Genomic DNA, 21485 nt, shown 5'->3' on the forward strand with positions numbered 1-21485 from the left:
TTTTTGATGAAATCGTCTCAGGTTACGTATGTAACCTTAGTTCCCTGAGGACAGGGAACGAGACGCTGCGTCTCAGGGCCATGCCTCGGGCCCTGCACAGACCTCCGTCCGACAAAAAGATGGTGTTGTGCTCTCAGGCACCTGCTTTTATACTAGCAGGCGCCTGTTGATGATGTCATAGGCTGGCGCCGGACAGTGTCAAGTTCACTGTCGTTGTTCTATACCTTGTTTCAGAACCGGTCATGCTGAAGGCAGTTCCCATAGTGTCCTGAACCAGGACGCAGCGTAGAGTTCCCTCCGGAAGGGAACTAAGTGTTTTCTCAACCCTGAATAGACAGCAATGCAGCTACCACGTTCAAGGCCCAGAAAGGTAGTAAGGACATCGGAAGAAATAGTTCATGTGACATCAGTGGTTCAACTGTAATTTTATAAAGCTATGAGAATACCTTTTGTATTCATATTTGCATATCTTAATTTGTATTCCAAAGATGAACAAAGGTCTTATGGTTTTGTAACGACACGAAAGTGAGTAATTAATGATAGAATTTTCTTTTTTGGGTAAACTATCTCTTTAATGTTAGGCACCTATTTGTGCCTTTTAAAATGATACTCCCTCAGTGAGAACCATTGTGCCATTTTTTGTAGAGTGTAGAATGCAAATTATTTAAGCTTATCAAAAAATAATTGTAGCTGTAATTTTTTAATATTTGATTCTGGTCACTAGTGTCTTAAAGATTTTTACTAGACCATTGCTTTTTAAAACACAAGATTATGCTAAATCAAAAATTGGTCATGACAACCAAGACGGTTCATTTTACATTATATCAAAGTCGCCTAAAAAGCATGACCGCCTGCCTCTTTTATCTGCCCTTCCCAGAACTCCCCTAAAGAGACCCAGTGCCTTCCTGAGAGACCCGCAAAATGACGATGTTCTCACCATAGCCAGCGGCACGATGCCAACTAGGTCTTTCTGTGCCAGGTGAATGTTCGTCTCGGTTTCCTCATTTCCGGCCCTGATGCCTGGGTATTCCACCGCCCAGGAAATGGACCTGCTGCCTACGGTGCTTCCCACTCCATCCACCTCCAGATCCACCTGAACCACCCTCTGCCAGCCTGGCTCCACACTGAAGAAAGAAAAAGAGAGACACCAATAAGTGGTTTGAAACTGACAGTTCTCTAATAAACCATGGTGCGATGTTGGAGAGAGGACACAAGGTCAAAAACCATGCTGAGAATTTTCTAATTTTTCTGTTTTTAATATTTAAAAACAGTGCACCTGCCAGAACATTGCACCTGCGACCACATAGAGAGAGTTGAAAATAACAGATCGTGTGATGTAACAAGCCTCCAGAGGAAGCAAGTTTGAAGCCACGTCAAGTCACTTAGAGTTTACCATCATGAGTCGATCGAGGAACAAGGAGATGCGCAAGTGAGAAGCATCACAAAAAAGCTGCTGAGTGCAATGACACAGCTCTCAGCGATTACCACACCGCAACATTAAAAGAAGGATAGTGAGGAGAAACCCAACAGAGGGGAAAAGTAAGGCAGGAGGTATAAGAAAGGAAGTGATATGGAGAGACAGGGAACAGATGGAGGTAGACACATACAGAGACTGCAACTGACAGGAACAGAAGAAAGAACGAGAGAGAAGGAGAGACACAGACAGAGAGAGAGAGAGAGAGAGAGAGCAAGAAAAAGAAACAAAGAAACAGAAACTTCATTTTCTGCCTGAGGTGGTGATCACCTTGCCTCAAATTGCATGCAGAGTTGAAGAACAACAACACCGTTTCTAATGTTTTTCTTGGCTTTACATCAGTGACTCCTGAACTTTTCAAGCAAATGGCCGGGACAGATCCAGATACAAGAAACTTCTCTGAAATGTTAGTTTACCAAGTTACAAGCTACTATTAACTGAAAGTAGTTTGAGTTGAGCTACTGCTCTGAAAAAGTAAAGATTCGCAACAAGCTACAAAAAATTGCTACATTGAGAAAATGAAAAAAAGCAATATATTTCCATTTGAAAACAACTAACAACAAATCCAATTCTGTGACAGTAAATAAATAAATAAATAAATAAAAATGGCTTCTGAAAGCTGCAAATTAGGCCAACTGTTTCCACTAATGTTATTTTCTAGTGAGAAATTTGTATTGTTGTAATTACACATTTGATTAGTTGTCACCAAAGTTCTCTCTGTTTTGTTCTGGATCATTAAACTAATACACTGTCTCAGAAGTCTGTCTTTAATCAGTTTCGCCTTCGCCTACAAAGCCTGATAAGGAAGTGAGGCAACAAGTCAGCTTAAGCTTTCGGACACAGACTATAATTCAGGTTTTTTTTCCCACCTGAAACAGAACAGTAAGAGGTTTTGAATGAATGAACAATCCCAATTAGACTGACAGTATCAAAACTGAAGATTTAAAAAAAAGTAATTTTTTTCTAAATAACAGCAACAACAAAAAATATTTTTTACATAACTGAGTTAAAACATAGCTCAAAAACTGTACAGGGACTGAACTGATTTTGAAATTTGAAAATGAATGGGAATTTCCAATGAAAGAGAGGGGAGCATCTGCAAGAATCAAGCTTTTCTATGAGAGAGATGACTCTCTGAATGAACTCACTAGAATGAATAAGATTTTTCAATGCTATACAAGGACAGTGTGACTTTCCAATGCTACAAATGAGAGAATTGACTAGAATTTTTTTTTTCTGTTATATAAATGAGATGACTGTTTGAATTAAGGGATTCACTGGAATAAGTCATATTTTCCATTGATACCCATAAGGGACAGAACCTTCTGAGTAAACAGATTTTTTAGAATGAGTCCGATTTTCTAAAGCTACATCCGAACCAACCCATTCACTACTAAGGATCAATTTCCAGTGCTACGTATAAGGAACAGAACCATTTGAATGAACAAATTCACTACAGTGAGTCAGACTTTCCAATGCTACATCTGAACCAACTGATTCACTACCACAAATCACTTTCCAATGCTACATATTAGGGTCAGGACCACCTGAACGAACCAGCTCACTACAATGAGTCAGACATTCCAACTGTGTAAGTGAATGAACTTGCTAGAATGAATCATTTTCTTTATTTATGTTTTTAAATGTTACATATATGAAAGCACTGTCTGAATGAAGGGATTCACTAGAATGAGTCCGATTTTCTGATGATACACAGAACTATCTGAACGAACCAATTCACTAAAGTGAGTCAGACTTTCCAATGCTACATCTGAAACGACTAATTCACTGCAATGAAACAGACTTTCCAATGCTATGTATGTGGGACAAAACTATCCAAATGAAGCAAGTCACTACAATGAATCAGATTTTCCACTGCTAAATATGAGGAACAACACTATCTGAACGAACTGATTTACTACAGTGAGTTAGACTTTACAATACTACATCTAAACCAACTGAATCACTACAATGAATCAGACTTCCCAATGCTATATATATATATATATATGTGTGTGTGTGTGTGTGTGGGGGGGGGGGGGGGGGGCAGAACTATCTGAATGAATCTCAGCTACATCTCAGCTAACAAATTCCTACAATGAATCAGGCATTCCAGTGCTAAATATGACAGACAAACTCTCTGAACTTCCCAATTCACTACAATGCGTCATAATTTTTAATGCTACATATGAGGGATAAACCCATCTGAACAAGCAGATTCACTACAACCAATCAGACTGTTCAAATTAATGAACTTGCTAGAATGGATCATTTTATTTATTTATGTCTTTAACCCACTAAACATTGGACGTCGGATAGACGTGCAGATCATGTTTATATTGGGTCCGTCAGTCCATGACCAATTCTGGACATCTATTCGACGTCCAAACTAGGTCCACTATTTGGACGTCCAACCATGACCCAACTTGGACGTCATTTTGACGTTCAACATTTGACCTAATCTGGCTTATTTTTTTGGACGTCATTTGGACGTCTATGGCATTTGTGATATACACATTGGACGTCGGATAGACGTGCAGATCATGTCTATATTGGGTCCGTCGGTTGGACCAATTCTGGACATCTATTCAACGTCCAAACTAGGTCCACTATTTGGACGTCTATCCATGACCCAACTTGGACGTCATTTTGACGTTCAACATTTGATCTGGGTTTTTTTGGACGTCATTTGGACGTCTATGGCAGTTGCAGTAAATGTGTTTTACAAAATAGAACCTATTAACATGATTATACATATGAATACAGATTATTTATAAACAAACAAGATTTATTATCTGTATGACTATTTATTTATTTGGTAGTCCATATGTTTTTTTTTTTGTTTTTTTTTACATTTTCCTGTTTTCCTTTAACAGTTTTTATTTTATTTAAAGTAGCCTATAATCAAGTTATTTATTTTTTTATGTTATATATAACGGAGGCCATCTAGTAAGTGCTGTGTAGGTAAACCTCACTTCCTGATCCCAAGAGATGCACTAGCCTCCTAGTGAACGCGTCCGCCTCCCGTGCCGGAGACCCGGGTTCGAGACCTGCGCAGAGTGGGTGCGGTAGGACCTGTGCGTGAGGGGTTACATATACTGTGTATATATATATATATATATATATATATATATATATATAAATTTATATATTTTATATAAAAAAAATCACGTTTGGACCACTTTTGGAGTAGCCCTTACATGGAAGTCCCACCAACGTCAACATTAGACGTGCGGTAGACGTCGAAAAAAGACGTCGCCTGGCGTTACAAAACAACCCCATCAATGGACGGAAATTGGACGTCCAAAAATGACATGGAAAAGACGTCACTACGACATCACATTGCGCAGTGGGAAATGTTACATACAGAGAGCACTGTCTGAATGAAGGGATTCACAAGAATGAGTCAGATCTTCTGATGATATACATAAGAGACAGAACGATCTGAACGAACCAATTCACTACATTGAGTCAGATTTTCTAATCTGAACCAACATATTCAGTACAGTGACCTTCCAATGCTACATATAAGGTAAATACCTGAATGCAGGGGCGTTGCTAGACCCTTTTTACTGGGGCACGTGCCAACTGATTCACTACCTAATATGCTGTGCCCCAGTAAAATCTCAAATTTGAGTTATAATTTACATTGATAATCCCAAAATAAAGACATTAAACTACATGCAACAACTAAATTAACGAGTAATGGGGGCCTGTGCCCCAGTAGAGCTTCAGCTCTAGCAACTCCCCTGCCTGAATGAACCGTTTGACTACAATAAATCAGACGTTCCAATGCTAAACATGAGGGCAAAACCACCTGAACAATCTGATTCACTACAATGAGTCAGATGTTCCAAATCTAAACCGAGATATTCACTAATATCTTAAATCTTAAATCTTAAAAAAATAATAATTCAGACTATCCAATGATAAATATGAGGGACAAAACCATCTGAACAATTAATTTAATTCTGAACAGTTAATTTACATTTTTGTACACAAAGCACAGTTTTGAGAAAACAAGTGATGGCAGGCTGTAGATCTATTCTTTTTTTAGTACGAAGAAATAGGGACACATGAACAACAGAAGTATCTACATTCTCAGAGCGCATATAAGTTTCTCGATTACACATTTACAGAAAGAGCGAAAATGAAAACAGCACCCCAAATCTAGTTTCATTACGACAACTCTATCTCTTGAGAGCATCTTTCATACAAATTATCATCCTTCCCTCGAACAGCAAGAGAGTCAGACACTGAGTATGAAAAGAAACATCCCAGTTGTGAATCAACAACCCAATTTTCCTGACAAAACAGAGGTGTGCTGAATGGCAAATGAAAATGGAGAAAACGCTTTTCATTTCAGGAACACTGACACCGCTCGTTTCACTGTCCCATGGCACACACGTCCTCGAAATTTCACAACAGCCTGTCAAAACAGATGCCGAGTTGTTCTGAGGACCAACACAATTGGAAAGTCAGAATCGGAGGCCCAGAGAAGAGAACAGAAAAATGCTTATGCACTTAGTGTTGTAAATGAATACTTGACTGGTTTTCTATTGTCTTGGAAATCATCACTAGTTACTTTTGATTACTGTATAATGAGGATTTGAATAGATTTTTGGTTTGTTTGTTTGTTTGTTTTTGTAAGTTAAAAACAAAATGTAGTGCAGTTTAGTGAGTTATGCCTTAAAGACAACTTTCACACTGCATTGAAAAGTAGTACTGTTACACTTAAACATTTCATGTCCCTATAACACTAGGTTGATTTCACATATTGCAAAAAACAGCATATGAATCATCATAAACAGTGAGTATCCTTCAGCAAATTTTGCAGTGTCCCTCTCCCTTTGAAGTCCATGTGCAGGAATACAGTTCATGTGCGAGAGGGAGCCAGAAAAAATTAGAGAGAGGAAGACAGAATGTGTCTTTGGGGATTTGCAGAGATATGAAAGCTGCTCCGGCAGGTACAGCAGCAGGAAAGGGACGACAGAATAGAGGGTGACAGCAGTCTTTCGGGAGCGACAGCAAAGGAGCGATAGTGAGCCAGAAGAGAAGAGAGAGAATAAAAAGAGAGATTGGCACTGAGTACATTTAAAACCGTCCCAGAACTCTGGCAGTTTTGCTTTTCTTGGGGAGGAAAAAAATAAATTATTAAAAGAATTGGCGTGAGAAAAAAGCTATTGGAAATGCAAGTGTGACAGAAAATATTGCAGGACTATTTGTAGTCATACAATACTTTGTGTCAGACTTATTATAGACGAGAGAAGATCTGGTCAAAAGTCACAAATAATAGAAGAAGACGAATGAAAGGAAGGAAAACAAATGTAAGGAGCAAAATAGAAAGTTCGATTCTATTTTGATCAACATTTACACACACACACTTAGAATACAAATAACATTTTTTCTAACAAATTACTGTAGACAAAGTGAACCAGTCTTCCATTGGCTGGACAAAGACATAAAAACAAACTTAATTTATAATGGAAATCTATGGGGGAAAGTAATACATCAAATGCATTCAACTGATCAAGCTGATCAAAAATGACAGTAAAGACATTTAGAATGTTACAAAAATTTTATATTTCACATAAATGCTGTTCTTTTGAACTTTTATCCATCAAATAATCCTGAAAAAAGGTAATAAGCATTCATTCTTTTTTCAGTCAAAAAGAAATTAGGGTTTTTGAGGGAAACATTCCTGGATTTTTCTCCATATAGCGGACTTTAATGGTGGCCAACTGGTTGAAGGTCCAAATTGCAGTTTCAATGCAGCTTCAAAGGGCTCTACACTATCCCTCCCAAGGAATAAGGGTCTTATCTAGCGAAATAATCTGTCATTTTCTAAAAAAAATAAACAAATCTATACTTTTTAACCACAAATGCTCGTCATGCACTAGCTCTGCGATGCGCATCTACAGCATCTTCTCCAACTTCAAAATCAGCCACAATCATTGTTTTACCTTTTTTTTTTTGTAATTGGTTTTTGACTTTCTTTGCACATTTGCTTTGTAAACACTGGGTCGGTACTTCTGCCTACATCACACGTGACCTTTCCAGCATGATTACATCATGCGTGAAGTCTAGCTAGTGCAAGGCAAGCATTTGCATTTTTTTGGAAATGACCAATTGTTTCATTAGATAAGACACTTATTCCTCGGCTGGGATCATTTAGAGCCTTTTGAAGCTGCATTGAAACTGCAATTTGGACTTTCAATCCGTTTGAAGAGACTGGGCAAAAATGGCCTGCATGGCAGAGCTCCAAGCCGAAAACCGCTGCTGAGCAAAAAGAACATAAAGGCTCGTCTCAGTTTTGTCAGAACACATCTTGATGATCCCCAAGACTTTTGGGAAAATACTCTGTGGACTGACGAGACAAAAGTTGAACTTTTTGGAAGGTGTGTGTCCCATTACATCTGGCGTAAAAGTAACACAGCATTTCAGAAAAAAAAACAACAACATCATACCAACAGTAAAATATGGTGGTGGTAGTGTGATGGTCTGGGGCTGATTTGCTGCTTCTGGACCTGAAAGACTTGCTGTGATAAATGGAACCATAAATGCAACACATTCTGCTGTCTACCAAAAAATTCTGAAGGACAATGTCCGGCCATCTGTTTGTGACCTCAAGCTGAAGCAAACTTTGGTTCTGCAGCAGGACAATGATCCAAAACACACCAGCAAATCCACTGCAATGGCTAAAGAAAAACAAAATGAATATTTTGGAGTGGCCTAGTCAAAGTCCTGACCTGAATCCTATTGAGATGCTGTGGCATGACCTTAAAAAGGCGGTTCATGCTCGAAAACCCTCCAATGTGGCTGAATCACAACAATTCTGCCAAGATGAGTGGGACAAAATTCCTCCACAGCACTGTAACAGACTCATTGCAAGTTATCACAAATGCTTGAGTGCAGTTGTTGCTGCTAAGGGTGGCCCAACCAGTTATTAAGTTTAGGGGGCACACACTTTTTCACACAGGGCCATGTGGGTTTGGATTTTGTTTTCCCTTCATAATAAAAAACTTCATTCAAAAACTGCATGTTGTGTTTACTTGTGTTATCTTTGATTAATATTTAAATTTGTTTGATGATCTAGAACATTAAAGTGTGACAAACATGCAAAAAAAAATCAAAAATCAGGAAGGGGGCCAACACTTTTTCACACCACTGTATATGGAGAAAAATCCTGGAATGTTTTTCTCAAAAACCTAAATTTATTTTTGACTGAAGAAAGAAAGACATGAACATGAACACAGGTGAATTTGTCATAATAAAGAATATGGTTTACCAGTTCATTGACATGAAACTTCTGTCAACAGCATAGCTTGAGTTTCATATTAGATGAGGCTGTGTTTCAGCACCATGGACAGAGACACAATACAAGGACAGCACACTAAAAACCTAGAATAGAGTTTAGAACAATGTTTAGTAAAAGCCAGCAGGTCTTCTTCATGAATATGAACCCAAAAGAAAGAGTGAATGTTTATAAAACACATCCTGTTCCTGAACAGTGCGAATAGTCATTTGTACCCAATAACATCATTTATTTGCACACGTTGCCTGTGTTGTTTTAGCAGCTGATTCACTAAAGGAATTATGCAATCAGGTAATGTGCAGAAATTGAGGTTTTTCGCAAGGTTGTTTAAAACAAATATCTCCCTGCATGCCTACAATTTACTGCTGCCACAACTAGAAAATAATCTTTTAAAATAAAACCAGTTTTCTGTGGGCGGTAACAGAGAGAAATGTAATTTGTTTGTGTTTAACAAGCCTTATTTGCATAGAAAGGAGGAGTGTTTGGCCAGAAAAGAATAACAATGTACAGTGTATAATTAGTGTATATTTGATGTGAATTAGATGCCAGGTTTTGTGGTGAAACAGCTTGCAAAAGTTGCAACCGCTTCGTGATTTCAGCCCTTACTTTTTTGTTATCTGCTTTCCAAGTTCAGTATTGATTGTGTGCATGATTGCATAAAGAAATGTCTTTTTTTCATCATTTCTATTTTAAAACTGCATTCAAATGACAAGCACAAAACATCACGTGAGCATAACAGCAATAGAGATGAAATCTCTACCGGCAGTTGACAAATTTCTACAGATTTATCACTAGTTAGAGTATTTCCTGTCACTACTAGTCAATTGCAAGTTAGCAAAGCCTCCCTCAAATGATAACAATGACTTTCCCTTGTATTGTGAAGCTCCTAGCAGTTTACAGATCCTCATCCCAGAGGAGAGGCTCTAGACACAGCAGGGCAGAAGAGCTCCTGGTAAGTGTCTGCTGGGACCACATTTAAATGCCAGGAAGAGTCAAGTGACAGAGCAAATAAACAATTTCCCCCACTAAGGTGATTTATTTCAGTGCCAGGTCTCTGGGGACAGACATAATTGAAAGTGGTTGCATTATCCAGTTATCAGAGTAAATGTTTTAGCCAGAAGTGTCTTGTGTTTTTGTGTGTGTGCGTTGTCATCTCATATGCTTTTTCTAACAAAAGCTCTTACATAAAAGCATTTTAGGTATTTATGTCCACTTTAACAAAGACATTGCATTTCTTCTATGTAATAGTACATATGCATTATGTTACAGAAAACGTTCAGGTTGGGTATAAATGGCTATAATATGCTGCATTTTTCCAATCCAATTAGCAGTACTGCATACACAGCAAACATCATCTCCAGACACCGCAATTGTCAGTAACAGTGCACAGAATCTTATTAACCACTTAAGATTCTCTTTTGGAACAACTATTTAAAAATTACAGTGCCAACAACATCAGCAAAAAAATGGTTTATCAGATTCGATTAGGTTCTTATTGCGATTTTTTTTGACAATTAGCACCAGTACTAAATGTAAAACCAAGTGCTCAACAAAAAAAGAGCAGTGATTTTTGCATCAGACGAGTCAGTAAACTACCAACCCACTGATAAACCGACTGAAACTAAGTTGCAAACTTGGCTCAGTCCAAACCTATGCAAATTTTAGACATCAGATAGATGAATATATTAACACAACCACCCACATTTACCCAAGAGAACCCATATTCCACAACTTCGCAGCTGTGGCACTCACCAGTACCACAGGAAAAATAAATACTCCACTCTAGTTGTGAATGTGAGTCTTGACATGTTTATAGTGAGATAAAAAGGCAATGTATTGCAGAATAATGGCAAAAAATGTCTTGGTATTGATTTGACCTTACAGGCTGCACACAAAAACAAAGCAACAGCACAAGCGATATAGTCCGATTCATGAGAAAATAATAAATGGAATGAAAATTCTGTCATTAATTACTCACCCTCATGTTGTTTTAAACCTGTAAGACCTTCGTTCATCTTCAGAACACAAATTAATATATTTTTGATGAAGTCTGAGAGCTTTCTGACCCTGAAAAGACTACCACGTTCAAGGCCAAATAAGGACATCGATAAAATAGTCCATGTGACATCAGTGGTTCAACCGTAATGTTATGATTCTATGCAGAATACTTTTTGTGTGCAAAGAAAACTAAAATAAATGACTTTATTCAGCAATTTCTTCTTTCCGTGTCAGTCTGCCCCCTTGAAAGGTGATAGGCCAGCATATTGAACATTTTATTTTCCATGTTTGAAATTCACAAAATATCCTCAGGTAATATTTGAATGTAAAAAAAAAAGTGATTGTGTATGTGTGTGTGTTGTACAACCCTGTATCGTCCACAACTGACAGAAGAAAATTACAGTTTGGTCTCCAAAAGAACCCTGAAGAAGGAAAAGGACAAGAAAGCCTTTTGACATCTGAAAGCATGCTTTCCTCAAGGTCAGCCGACTGGCTTTCACTGACATTTACACACTCATTTAAATTTTAGACCATTTAAAAAGCATACGAGCAGTGCTCGTACCCCACATATAGCAGAATAAATACAAAAGAAAACATTTCTCAATAGGCATAGTTCTAAAATTATATGGCACTATTCACAACTGTTTTCTTGTCCCAGTAAAACACTCACTCGCACGCTTTTGATGGACCGCCTGGCTTCCTATCGGAGACGCACAAACACCCAGACCTGTTGAGAAATGTTCCACAAGGTTGTTTATTTGGCAGTCCGCAACAACTCTCCTGCTTTTTCAGACGCACACACGCACAAAGACACACGGGTACACGAGCGTAGTGATAAATACCTGTGACAGACACTGTGTTCTGAGGCAGTGTGTCGTTGCGTGGCACCAGGCTTGACTAGAAGAAAACCCGACGACCATCATACATATTCAAACACCCCACAGCCAAAAAGAAACTACTCAATTTTCTCCTCACATACATCACAAATATGAGTGTGTGTGTGTGTGTGTGTGTGTGTGTGTGTGTGTGTGTGTGTGTGTGTGTGTGTGTGTGTGTGTGTGTGTGTGTGTGTGTGTGTGTTTGTGTGTGTGTGTGTGTGTGTGTGTGTGTGTGAGTCAACTCCTACTGCATGAAAAGAGTGTGGAAAAAAGAGCAATGATGGACACAGAAGAACCAAGAAGTCAAATGCAAAAGCAGAATGGATTATAACAACAAAGTAGGTCAAAACTTTCAAATGCATTTGAGTAAAATGCAAACAGGAACTGAGAGTATGTAGATAAGAGCGCTTGCTTCCATCTTAGAGTAAAACAAACCAAAATAAATAAATTATTGCTTGTTTCTTATAATTGCAACTTTGGGTATGTTTACATAAAAAAGTCTGACAGCCAGAATTAATCCAAACAGCGTCTCAAATGTTGAGTAAATGACTACTGCTATGTTCATTATTACACCCAACAACATAACACCTCAATCACTCAATCTGAGACATTCTTGTCTTCCCCTGGACCTGAGTCGACACAATGTTTCAGCTCGGTGAGGGCGGGTCTAAGGTAAGGCGCTCATGTCAATCAACTATCGTGGGAGCGGCCTCTGTCAGTGTGCTGTCACACCGACAAGAAGCTGAGAATGACCTGATTTTAAAAAGGGGATATTACTTTTAAAAATAAAATAAAAAATATCACTGGGTGGATTTTTATCATTTTAGGGTGGCTGTGTACACAAACTACCAACACACATTAATATTCAAACAACAACATGTAAAAGTGAGTTTTGAATCCGATGAACCCTTTAAGAAAATAAAAACATTGTTTCTGAAGATTGTGTGTGTGTATCACAGGGGAACTCCAGAGTGATGTAAGGGAATCCACAAAATAAATACAGAGAACAAATACAGTGAAGCAGTCGTTAGATACCATACTTGTTCTTTACAGCAATAATTTGACATTTAATCTGTATTAATCTTGCATTTGATCTTGTACTGATTATTTAGCAGAAGGTATCACCATCTGCTTGACATCATTAACAACAGTTCCAACCAAGGTGGTTTCAATGACACCTGTGCAACAAAATTCCTACGTTATCAGGAAATAGTCATGACTACAATTCATCTGTGATTCATCTGTGATAGTTAAAGGATAAAAAAAATCCTGATAATGTACTCATGCCTATGTCATCCAAGATATTCATCTCTTTCTTTCTTCAGTCAAAAAGAAATTAAGGTTTGTAAGGGAAAACATTCCAGGATTTTTCTGAATATAGTGGACTTCAGTAGGGATGAACGGGTTGACAGTCCAAATGGTAGCTTCAAAGGGCTCTACACAATCCCAGCTGAGGAATAAGGGTCTTTCCTAGCAGAATGATCTGTCATTTACTAAAAAAAAAAAAAAAAAACGATATACGGATTACCAGGGTTCAAGCGCTTAAGGCATTTAAGTATAGGAAAAAGACATTACATATTATTTAGCAAAGCAGTACCCACCTAAATCAATGATTGCAAAAGCATTTTTGGCAAATCCAGGTAATTTACTATGGAAATATGATGTTTTTTTAACGTTTCTGATTGTTATAGAGCCAGCTGTGGTCTGATCCCCTTTATAGGATTTTAAGTAAATTTGGGCAGGCCCCTTTTCTAAATGACCCCATTATAGGTTCTCCAAGGGTAAATTTATATATTTTTTTTTGTACATTTGTAGCCTAGAAATTGTACTGCAGTGTTTTTTCCAGATTGAGCGAAAGACCTAGGACTGGTTCGCAAAAGTGGGTTTATTTATTTTTAGTTTTTTACATCTTTTAACAAATGATTTGTTTGACAGCAGTGGTTCTAGATGCAAAGTTGACCGGAATGAGAAGTTCCATATTGCATGACATGAATATTGTGCATATGTGAAAAAAACCATGGGACGTACAATCGTTTACACCCTTGAAAAATGCGATATCGCCCCCCAGTGGCCAATTTCTTTCAAATTTCTCTCAGACCTTTGGGGCCATGAGTCAAACAGGCCCAACAAGTTTCTTTCCAATCAGCCTCAATTAACCTTGTCTAACATGTGCACAAACTGTATGTTTTTGAGATACAAAAATGTCCTTGTAGACACTTGCGGCACTTCGGACCAAGACCGTGCACACATGCATGTTGATAAGACAAATGGTTGCGCAGTTATAGTCATTTTTTGTTTTTCCGTCTTATAGCACTACCAAGTAGCCAAGCTCCGTGATTTTTTCCTGTGAACTCAGATTGAACTTTTACATAAGTGTTCTGAGTTTGATGGAGGTATTTTACTCCGTTCAGAGGTTATATGCATTGGACCGGCCCCTTTTGAAGGTCTTGTCGCAACTTCACAACGGTGAAAAAAAGTTCAACTTTTTTTTGATAATTATTAATATACACTTTCCATCGAATCTTTCTGCACTGGTTTTGTTCCGTAAAAAAAAAAACCCGTAAAAAAAGTATATACTATTTAACCACAAATGCTTGTCTTGCACTAGCTCTGTGTCCACGACTTCACAAACTACGTAGCCAAGTTGGAAAGGTCACACATGACGTAGGCGGATGTTCCGACCCATTGTTTGTGGACATGCAAAGAAAGTCAAACCAAAAAAAGGAAAAGCCACGATGTTGGGCAAATGTTGGAGGAAAAAATAAAACTTTTTCGGACTACTCTACCATTTTGAACCAAAGTACACAGATGAAGAACTAACCACACATGACCTTTCCAACATTATTACTGTATGTAAAGCACGAAGTTGTAGACGCGCATCGGAAAACTAGTGCCTTATTCCTTCCTTATTCCTGGGATCGTGTAGAGCTCTTCGAAGCTACACTGAAACTGTAATTTTGACCTTCAATCCGCTGATCCCCATTCACTATATGGAGAAAAATTCTGGAATGTTTTCCTCAAAAACCCTAATTTATTTTAAACTGAAGAAAGATAGAGATTTCGGATGACTTGAGGTTAAGTAAATGATTAGAATTTTTTTATTCTGGAAGTGAACTAATCCTTTTAGAAGCAGTAAGTTACATCACTGATGGCCAACAGCTCTCACCAGCACCCTCTTTTGGCATTAAAAAATACTGCTAAAATTGACTAAATACACACAATGAAACATTTTATTGCATATGCATTTGTAGGAGTTTCTCTTTTGGATGCTAAATTTGTAGGAGGAGAGAATTTAAATGAATCATGCAAGGTGATTTCCTATGGTTTGCAGTAGTGGGCTTACTGGTATTTGCACCATTACTTAAAATGTCTCTTAACCCATTTTGCACCTGTGTTGTTAGTAGATTATCCACACCTGATTATCCTTGGCTCTGCTTGTTTGCAACCCTACGCTAATTTGTGCTGCTCTTCGTAGAAAGTGTTGGTCATTATGGAAATGACCTGGCTGCATCTGTGTTCTTTAATTTGCTCGTTGTCAGTAGATTGCACGCATAACTTTCCACTCCAACCAGCACATTTAGGGGATTGCACTCTCGCAATAATTTGGTTGTTTAGTAAATCTAGAACTATATTGAGTGTACAACATCTATTTCAATTTGATCAAAATTTAATGTAGATTCTGCTTAATCAGATTGATCGAGGTGTTTACTTGAAGCCATCAATGCAATTACTAATTTAGGTGCATGTAAATGTAATTAATGTGAAATATTATTTAAAAGAACTGCCCTACAATCACCTTTTAACTCTGAGGTGAAAACAGACTTCCATATGAGTATATGTTTATAAGCATTTATGCGTAAGCTTCTCTCCTATGCGCAAACATAAGATGGGGTTTGTATTGTTACCTCTGTGCTCTGTCTTTTCTAGCGGGGCGGCAATTTGGTTAGCTGTGACAATAATAATACATCAAAGCGGAGAATCAATTCTACTACAAAGGCTTTGTAGCCTAAACCTACAACTAGGGGAGACAGCTCCAGCATTGTGTGTGTGTGTGTGTGTGTGTGTGTGTGTGTGTGTGTGTGTGTGTGTGTGTGTGTGTGTGTGCGTGTGCGTGCGTGTGTGTGCGTACGTACGCTTTGCAAAAGCATCTGTGTGCCCTCCTGAGTGTGTGGCTTCTTTAGTATTCAGCTTGTGCATCTAATGTACTAAATGTGTTTTTCAACAGGCAAATGCGGTATGTTTGCTGTGTGTGCGTGTAACTATTAAGTCTCTGCTGGTGCGATCAAAAGGGAATTTCATTTCACAGGTGAGGAGGGAACTCCGTCTAAAGCGACTGGAGCGTGTCCACGCTCTTGCTCCTCTAGCTGTGGCACCCCTGGGGTGGGCGGTTGAGGGCAACAGAGTGCAACAGGATACAAGCATCTGACACACCACGACCGAGCACTCAGCTGGCAAACAGCCACTATGCAGAGAAAGAGAAAGGGGCGAGAGAAACCGACTGAAAAAAATGAAAAAAAAAAAGGGCAAAGAAGTGCATCATATAGAAAATGGAAGAGAAATAGGAATGAAAGTGAACCGAAGTCATTGATCTGTGAAGTGTAGCATGGAAATGGCAACGCTATTCTTCAAGAATCAAGCACCAGCCATAGGTGCTTCTTAACGGAAAAACTCACAATAGCGTCCAAAAGAGATGACAAGCAAGAAAATGTTATTGCTTTGAGGTTGATTTTTTTTTTATACAACTGAGGAGTCTTGAAGAGAATCAAGTACCTTGTCTCAGATGTTGCTCCTAAAATTCTATATACAAGATTAAAATAAACAAATGAAACAATTGTTTACATACAGTAAGAGTACAGAGAAATGCGAATGAAAGATGACAGCAAAGCTGATCTCTTGGGATAATTTGAAGGTGTCATATGATGTGATTTCATGCTTTTCTTTGTCTTTGGAGTGTTACAAGCTGTTTGTGCATACATATATATAACTTGTTCATGAACCTTGGAGAGTTTGCTGTCCTTCCAACTTAGCAAGGACAGTCTGGTGCTTCTGACTCACAGCCTATTTGCTACTGGCTATTCAAACGTGAGTTTTGAGCATTGTAGAATACCGCTTGTTGTTTGTCACTTCTACCATCACAAATGCAGACATGGTGTTATGTTTACGCTGCGCTGGAACACGTAAAAAGACAGTATAAGGAATTATAATCAGTAATTATGTCCCCACTGGATGCAACAAATGCCTAGTTTATATACCTAGTTCTGCCATGAAACTCTAGATGACACAGGGTGATGGGTTGTTAACGTAACTGACACACTGATATCACAGTGTTATACGACTTGGCACAAGCTGTTTGGATAATGTTGCATACACAACCAATGAGCTTACAGCTTGCAGCTATTTAAATGGCTGGTAGCATTCACTTGGGAATTTCGCAGTGCGCTTTCAGAGTTCCTCTGAAACCCTCCACCTTCCCCAGCTCCACCTGTATAGATCTGATACAGGTTATTTTATGCTATTTGTGCAGCAGCAGAGTATCGTAATTACTCATAGCACCATATCACCATTTGCTTTGGCAGTACAAGTTCTGTACTTGCTTGCAGCAGCAGCAGCAGCAGCAATAATCTACAACTACAGCAATAACCAACAGCAGCAGCAATTCAGAAGCAGCAGCGTAGAATATCTATTCCGTCAAGACCAAATACATTAACATTGTCATATCCATTACCATGCTAACCTTTTCAGAGAGTTGTCATGACAGAAAATGTGTCTCGTTGCGCAAAGACAGTGTGAAAATATGGAAAGGGCCATTACATTTCCATCACATGCTTAAGGTATTCAGCCAGTCGAAATGCACTGGATTGCTGGCCAATCAAAGCACACCGTGCATTTAAGAACGATGAGCTTTGTAAAAATCGACACATTTCAGAAAGGCGAAGCAGAGAGGAGCAACAACAATTGACAGTATGTGAAAAAATAATATGTTTTTATCCTAAAACTGTGCAAACACATTGCATTACACCAAATACATAAAATAATGTTCTTTTTAAAAACGTCACATGACCTCTTTAATGACAAATGTAGTTTATATTGAGTACTCTGACATTTGATTGCAGATTTTGGTGATTATTGGTGATATTACAAATCTGGGTAAAGTTTAACCCACTGGGGTCTTTTTTGGGGTGTTTCTGGGCCAAGTTTTGACATGCCCTGACATGTGTTTTTTTTTTTTTTTTTTTAGTTTCTTGAAAACATATTCATGACTGAAGTCTGATTACACTACAGCTGTCACTAACAATTAATTTGATAATCAAATACATAGAAGCTATATGGCATAGGAAAGGGCAAAAAATCTCCAGAAACGGTTTTACAGGTCCATTTACAACCCTAGGATTTGTCCCTAGAATTAAATGGTCTGTTATTACCTTATTTAGAAGGTTCATGAATAATAATAATAAGCTCTGCTCTGATTGGCTGTTTCACAGAGTGGCTCATTTCAGTAGTTCGCACATGGAGGAAAATATATATTTAATCATGGAGCTTGAGCCGCTATTAATATGCGGTTAATTGTAACTGCAGTTTTGAATGCACAATCATTTTAAGTCGTGACAAATTTTCAAGTATGGTGACCCATACTCTGCATTTAACCCATCCAAGTGCACACCCATCCAAGCAGTGAGAAGTGAACAAATACACACTGTGAACACACACCGGAGCAGTGGGCAGCCATTGCTCTAGCGTCCGGGGAGCAACAGGGGGTTCAGTGCCTTGCTCAAGGGCACTTCAGTCATGGTATTGAAGGTGGAAAGAGCGCTGTTTATTCACAATCCCCACCTTCAATTCCTGCCGGTGTGGTAATCGAACCGACAACCTTTGGGTTACAAGCCCAACTCTCTCACCATTAGGCCATGGCTGCCCCTTGCCCACTTTACTTTCACTTTTGTGATCGCATGAGCTCTGTGTAACATTATACTACAGTGGCAGTACTTACCAAATAAGTTTAGATGCTTGTTAGTGATGCTCAGGATCTGTAAATCATTCGCCATCGCCCATGCAGTCATCTCTCTATTTATTTGGTATGTGAAATCTTATGTACTGCTATGTAACAGGCTAACTCTAGCAGTAAGCTAACCATGTCCCTTCAGTGGCTTGTTTTTTTTTTTTTATTAGAACTCATTATTTGTTTCCCTTGCCTTTTTGAGTAAGTTACAGACACCAACCATCCCTGCACTTAACATCTCTGTCACGATTTGAGCCTCCGTCGTCCTGTCATCACAAACTCTTGCACTACACATCATTGACTTCATCCCCCACAAGCCACTGCACCAATCACTGCTCACACCTGCTCCTCGTGACCCACTGCACTGATTGCTGCACACATCTGTTCCTCATCACACTGACTGCTTATAAGCTTCTCACACACACAGCCACTTTGCGAAGTCTTGTATTGCCCCGGCTACATTCTGAGCGTTTCTTTTCCGTGTTTGATTTCCCGTGTTTTTGTTTCCTGGACTCCCTCTTGTGTTTGATTCTCGCTGCCTGCCCCGACCATTCTGCCTGTGTTTGACTACGATTTCTGCCTGCCCCTTTGCGTTTGTTTATTCTTAATAAATGCTGCGAATGGATCCGCTCGTCTCCGACCGTCCTTGTGACAATCTCCTGCACAACCTGGAACATAACCTTTATTCCCGTGATCTACCATTTTCACTATTATCCTCGCTTTGTTTTTAGTTTTTTTTTCCACAATAGCCTAGCTGCAGAACTATTAATGATCACGACTCTTACGTAATAATCACTGTTATGTTAGGATTAGCCTATTTTTCAGTGGTCTTTTGCAAACACCAGATTTATATAAGAAGGAGGAAACAATGGTGTTTGAGACTCACGGTATGTCATGTCCATGTACAGAACTGTTATTATTCAACTATGCCAAGGTAAATACAGTTGTCCATTCTATGGCATCTTTAAGCCTTATTTTTTAAAGAATAAGTGAAAAGAAGTCTCTATTTGCACTCCATTGATCTAACTGCTGTGTAGGAGAATTAAATGAGATATTAAAAAGATTTCATTTACTATTTATTTATTTTAGTAGGGTGAATTTTATGCAATGACAGTATGCTGAATCACTAACTAAAGCATTTAAGACTGTCAGCAAAAATGCAGCTGGCTAATCAAGCCCTATGTGCTCCAAAAGTTTTTGTCAAAAAACATTTAATATATTCAAGATTTTTTTTAAATATTTTAACAGCATTGTAAATATTTTAAAGAAGTAGTTCATTCAAAAATAAAAAAATCGCTAAGATTTACTCAGCAACAAGCTATGGCTGCATTCATATTGCTTAATGCACAGATCCGATCTTTCGACCATATCCTATTTTTTGACCCACCTGTTTACATTCACTTTAGACATGACTGGTATCCGATATCCGTGTTTACATTAATTCCTGCCCAAAATGATTGTCAGTGATAATTTTACTATGCACATGGTAGACCCTCAAGTTTTGAATAGCTGTGCTATTAAAATAATTAATATAATTCACCTTGAGTGGCCATTATTATTTGCCAGCATGGACAACCGCTGCTTGTATGTTTTGCAGAACAAAATCTGGCTGAACAGTTAAAGTAGAAGCAAAATAACATTAATTATCACTTCATTGGTGAAAAATATATTGTAGCTTTTGATGGCAAAGCTGTTGTATTTATAAACAAATATGTTTGAATTTTGAGAGGACAACAGGGAATCAAATTTTTCACTGGAGGAAATCTTATTATTGATTATGAACTTGCATTTTGGCCAGAAGTGATTTGTTTATTACAAACACAGCTTTTCAATTTGCAAGATGTTAATTGATGGACTGGATTTTTTTATCAGCTGTTAGGTGAGCAAGAAAGAAATGTCTCTTTACTTAAGTTTAAGATTAACTATGAAACTGTGAATACTGGGAAATTGAGAAGATAATCAGTCATCCTCATGAACTGTAAGTCATGATGTAATGCCACTGTACTGAATTCATAATGTTAATTTCTAACTAAAAAACATTTGTTCTTTATTTAATAACAATACTGCCAATGAGAAACAAATGAGATGTAAAAACAAGCTATGTAGGATCAGAAAATAATAGATTAGGAAGTAATACGACAGAATGAGAAATCACCTGTACATTTCTGCACTTACATTGCCTTTTCCCTTCATGTGTAGTTAACAAAACGCCTACACTTATAGAAAGCAATAAAGACTGGATGTGCACAAATGAAAAAATGAAATGCATTTATGAAAGGGCCAGAGATGTTAGAGAAGGTACGGCAGAAGACAGGAATGAGAAGGTAAGAAAAAGTGACCTACAGTGAAATAATCAAAGTTAGAAATGGACCATAAAGAGTAGTACAAGTAGAACACAGAATGAAAGAAAGAAAAAGAGAAAACAGGCTGGAGAGCTCTTCTGTGGTCTATTCCCATTGGAGACATTCAATTTCACCTGGTCTGAGAGCTAAGGATCCAGAAAAAAAGCTCAAATTAGACTGAGAAAAGCAGAAAGGACAAAGAGGCCGATGTAGGACCCCTGTGTGCCCTTGTCAAATAAAAGAGGGAAGAAGGACAGAATAATAGTGATAAATGTCAGTGTGATAGAGCACACTCAGCCACTACATCCACACCACAAACACTGCTGGCTCAACTATTGTTAGACGGACAGATTTAGGGAGCCTGCCTCTCTCGAGGGATGGAAGAAGCAGGATGAATTTAGAGAAGGAAGAATGAAGCAGTCAACCTTTATTTACTGAGACGAAAATTGCTTTACAAATCAAGCAGTGCTGTTTTTGTGTT

At 38.3% G+C, this 21485-nt stretch overlaps 1 protein-coding gene across 1 annotated transcript in view; it reads right to left on the reverse strand.

Moving 5' to 3' along the window:
• The window catches only part of LOC141287167 (transmembrane protein 132C), a 350138-nt gene that overhangs the window by 106702 nt on the left and 221951 nt on the right, over positions 1–21485 (reverse strand). Inside the window, exon 4 of the mRNA XM_073819302.1 lies at positions 938–1124. Within this exon, the coding sequence (XP_073675403.1) occupies positions 938–1124 (187 nt within the window). The remainder of the gene's footprint in view (positions 1–937; positions 1125–21485) is intronic.

The sequence above is a fragment of the Garra rufa genome, chromosome 15, assembly GCF_049309525.1.
Source record: "Garra rufa chromosome 15, GarRuf1.0, whole genome shotgun sequence".
Classification (NCBI taxonomy): domain Eukaryota; kingdom Metazoa; phylum Chordata; class Actinopteri; order Cypriniformes; family Cyprinidae; genus Garra; species Garra rufa.